This window comes from Opisthorchis viverrini, assembly GCF_000715545.1.
Source record: "Opisthorchis viverrini unplaced genomic scaffold opera_v5_136, whole genome shotgun sequence".
Classification (NCBI taxonomy): Eukaryota; Metazoa; Platyhelminthes; class Trematoda; order Opisthorchiida; family Opisthorchiidae; genus Opisthorchis; species Opisthorchis viverrini.
Window position 1 is genome coordinate 365,956 of NW_008751793.1, and position 4,238 is coordinate 370,193.

General features: G+C 47.6%; 1 protein-coding gene across 1 annotated transcript in view; it reads right to left on the reverse strand.

The window, feature by feature from the left end:
• Positions 1–1,671: 1,671 nt before the first annotated feature.
• T265_06548 (hypothetical protein) overlaps positions 1,672–4,238 on the reverse strand; it is a gene marked incomplete at both ends in the record, with an annotated part of 6,786 nt that continues 4,219 nt past the window's right edge. Inside the window, one exon of the mRNA XM_009171844.1 lies at positions 1,672–2,151. Within this exon, the coding sequence (XP_009170108.1) occupies positions 1,783–2,151 (369 nt within the window). The remainder of the gene's footprint in view (positions 2,152–4,238) is intronic.

Consider the following 4,238-nt stretch of genomic DNA (forward strand, 5'->3'; position numbering starts at 1 on the left):
GCCAGTCATCCATTTCTACTACGTCGTGGGGTGGAGATGGACATACGAGAGTGGTGAAAACTTTGTGGAGCGTCACCTTTATGGGTGGTACATGGAGCAACTGTCCCATCAAACCGTCAATTTTTACGGTATCCCGGGCAAGCCTAGGGTGAGTCATGTGTATGTACAGTTTGATCGAATCGGACCAACCTGTCGTTGATTGGTTTCCAGTCGCAACCAAGACTAACCCCACCATCCCGGATGTCCCCATTTTGTTCCAGCCCAGTGGTGCCAGGCTTTGGATGGTTGCCTATGCAAGAAGGACTGTCATGTTCTGTGTGAACACTATCGTAACATCCGCAGTAGAAGACATCGGAAGTCGGTGTGCAGAAGCGCATTGAGTTATATGGATGAATAAACACTGTTCACAAATAAAGACCACTCCTCCTCTTCTGGATTGGACCATTTCCAAGTGGGGATGTTCTAGGAGAAATTCACCGCACCAATTGTACGTGAACCGACAAACTTTGTGATTAGAGTAGAAAAAAGTGACCCCGTACCCCAACGGACTTGTGTTTGTCAGTTGTCCGAAAGCATAACATTGCACAGAAAAACGATGGGTGCATGTGTCAGAGTCATGCCTGACTGCTGCCCCCGCTCCAGTACCTGGTGCCGGAAAAATACTCGGCGACAGAGAACACAACAGTTTTATCACAACAAGCGAGTGCTAAAGTTACAACGGCCCCGCTCTATTCATTGATCCGGGCTGTCTGATCGGCCTTTGGCGAACACCCATGAACATCGACCGTGCTTCTGTGAAATGCCTGAACGCTTATCGTAGTCGGTCGTGCCTCCTTGGCGTGCCTAAAAACTCACCGGCCTTTGCTGAGTTGATTGAATGATTGACTAGCCTGGATGTCTGCCGGCTCCCCTATTGAGATTTTAGTGGAGTTTTAGAGACTCAGTAAGTTCCTGACATTCTGGATTGTTTTCAGGGCCAGATGGCTCAAGTGGCTAGAGCGCGAATTTACTGACCGGAAGGTCTGTGGTTCGAACCCGACCTCTTCCTCTCGACTTCCCCTGTCTAGGCTTGAGCAACCTGGCAGTATCCCAGCCCTCGTGCCTCCTTCGTGTGGCATGGTAGCTGGGCATTGAAAGAGTGCTACGGTTGAACGAAGGTTATTTTCAGAAAACTGACCTTCCTTACACTGACTTTTAGGTAGTGTGGTGATATGTGGCTCGTACTGCTAACCTAACAAGCTGACAGTAAAGTTCGAACGTTTGAATTAGTGTAAGAAAAGTAAGCTAGACTAAAATTGAGTAAAAAGAGAGCAATGTTTTTGCTAGTGATGATCCCTCGCCACTAATACGACTCTGGGACTTTAAGAAAAGAAAGACGAGATGCTTCACTGGTTAAGGCGCAAACTTACTGACCGAGATTCGTGGTACGAACCCAAACTGTGCATCTCGACTGCTCCTGTCCGGGTTTGAGCAATGTGGCATTATCTCCGGGTGGCAGCTGCGCACCGAAAGAGCTTAACCACAGAGAAAAGCGGAACACAGATTTTTCCAAATCCGGAGAGATTGTGGGCATTTCCAAAAGGCTTTGGGCTTTTTATCCTCAAACGAGTAGTTCCAGTTCCCGAAGGACCCACCAACCAATCAGAATTAATCTTCGTGGGTATTTATGAGCCGACACAGGGAAACAAACATTATCTCATGCAAAGATGTAATAAAAACAACCATCATTATAACGCTGCGGACAAATAATATGGTACAAAGCGTCTTGGCGTATTCGATAGCTTAGTATGGGACAACTCGACGATTTGTCCGACTTGTCGATGTTTCATGCGGGCGCCTATCACTGCCCGATCGCTCACGACGTCTGCTGCCTCCAGGACGGTAGTCATCTCGCCGTTCTCGTGCAGTGGTGTCGATAACAGTCCTGCGAGTGTCATCCAAACCAGACCTCTCAAACCGCCCTCCTCTATCAATCGGGCGAGAGAAGCCATCACGACGTCCACGAGAGTATGGTGAGTTCCGACGTGGCACACGGCCACCGACATCAATGGGGTTTGCGGCGGCCGAGTAATACGTTGGTTGTTCCACTGCAGGTGCTGGAGCAGGAGTAATAGCGACGTCAATCATATCGCCGATGATGAACTGACAGTCCTAAAACAGCAAGATAAGGATAGCGTGGGGATGCTAAAGTGGGCGTCAGAGGTCATACATTGCTGCTTTACGCAAATACGTATAAGCTACTTGAAATTAGTAAGTAGTATGAATTAAAAATAACTCACCCGACAGGCGGTTAAGTGATGACAATGGGGGTTTAGATTGCCGGAACGGCCGTTCAGATGGCAATTCTCTGTGAGGTATCCTTTAGCATATGATTTAAGTGAAGATCCCGTCCGAAAAGCGCCCTCACCATAAAAATTCATAACAGTGAAGTTCGACAAGTCGTGAAGTGGCGCCGGGACCTGCGAAACTTTATCGTTCCCGATTACCAGTTCAGCTCAGAGACCATAATAGTTTGTGTTTCTGACGTCCGCTTACATTCGAAAGTCGAGTGAACTGACTGCCCAAAACGGCCTATCGTCGACGAGCAATTATGGGCTGACAGCCTTAAAAACAAGACGAGCCACGGAGGGTATGGATCGCAAAAAGTACCCGTTTTTTTAATATTTCAATCAAAACTTTGATTTAAGATGATCCACTTCCACTTGGAATTAAAATAGCAACAGAGCGATTAAAACAGCTCCATTCGAAAACATGTAAAAACTGACTTGAAAACTGAAATGGGGAAAGTCGACTGCTCGTAAACAGACAGGTAAAGTGCAGTGTTTCAGTTCCAAACTTTAGGAGTTTATTGGCGATTTTTCAACCCGATCATCTGTTACGCAACTCATACAATCCTCTCTAACTAGCGATGAAAATGAGGAAATTTCCCCACGGGGTGTATGTTTAGTCACCAAACCATGGGCTCGGAATTTTACCGGGTGTTTAAAGTGTGGTCGGATCCAGAGAACCTCAGTGACACGGGTACCTTCGCCCCTATTGAAGCATAAGGCTAGCGAAAAAGAAATTCGACACATTTTCTGTGTACACGTCGCCTCAACTGTTAGGCAGGATTCCACACGGATCCCGCTATACCGCACGTCTTCAGGCGCTGCTACGGCCGATAAGCCTAGCCCGCACGAGACTGACCAAGAATTCGGGACGCTTGCCGGTCCGGCATCAAGACGAGATCTGATTGGTCAACAACCTGGACCCAACAGGCAATCATAACCCAGTATTGGCCAAATGCCGGTTGCCAAAGACGCATTCAGAACGCGTCAGAAATTCCAAAAAGTTATAGCCGCTTACGCTATATATACGAAGCGCTGTACAACTGTTCCGGACTTTGTTTTGGGCATTAATAGACCTTGTGCACCTTTGGTGGTTTCTTTGACGTGAACGCTAGCTTGGGAGGCTCAGACCGAGAACTAAGCTGGGGAAAATACCGTTACTACATAGACAAAGGCTCACGTCACCGACCCACATTGATGGGTCTCAGCACAGACGAAAGCAGTCGTGTTTTTCGGATCCGACCACATCTTTACTTGCACAAAACCCTTTGAAAACAGACTGAGGCCCCGAATTCCCCACAACCAGTTCATTATACCAGCTTGGTTGCCATGAATTTTGTTGCACGTACGAATCCCGAACAGGATATTGCGGGACAGTACTACTTCATGGGGATATCGGAATGAGAACGGGAGAATCTGACCGGTGCAACTCCGCATTCTGCAGTACCTTGTCACACTGATGATGAGACCCTACGGTAGAACGTGTGGTTTAATTAATTCATTCAACTACTCGTAAGACAACCGTCTGTATTGCCTACAAGAACAAAACGTTAAACTCTGACTAAAATGAGCAGCGCTATGTCCGAAGCGCGGTTTATTAGGTAATAAAGTACTATCAGGGAGGTCGCGGGTTCAAGATCCCTCCCCCGCACTGCTGATTATTCTCAATAAGGATGAAAAAAGCAGTATGGTGGCAGTCTCCCTAACACTACCATCAACAGAAGTGATCATTTATTTCACTGCACGATTTCAATGAAGGCATTTTCGAACTTTCTAAGTTGGACAGTTGCAGCACCCTCTCAACACGCCATCGGAAGGAAGCACAGGGGCTGAGATACTGCCAGGTCAATCAAGCCTAGACAGGAGCACTCGAGATGCCGCGGGTGGGCTCGACCCATGGACCGTCCGATT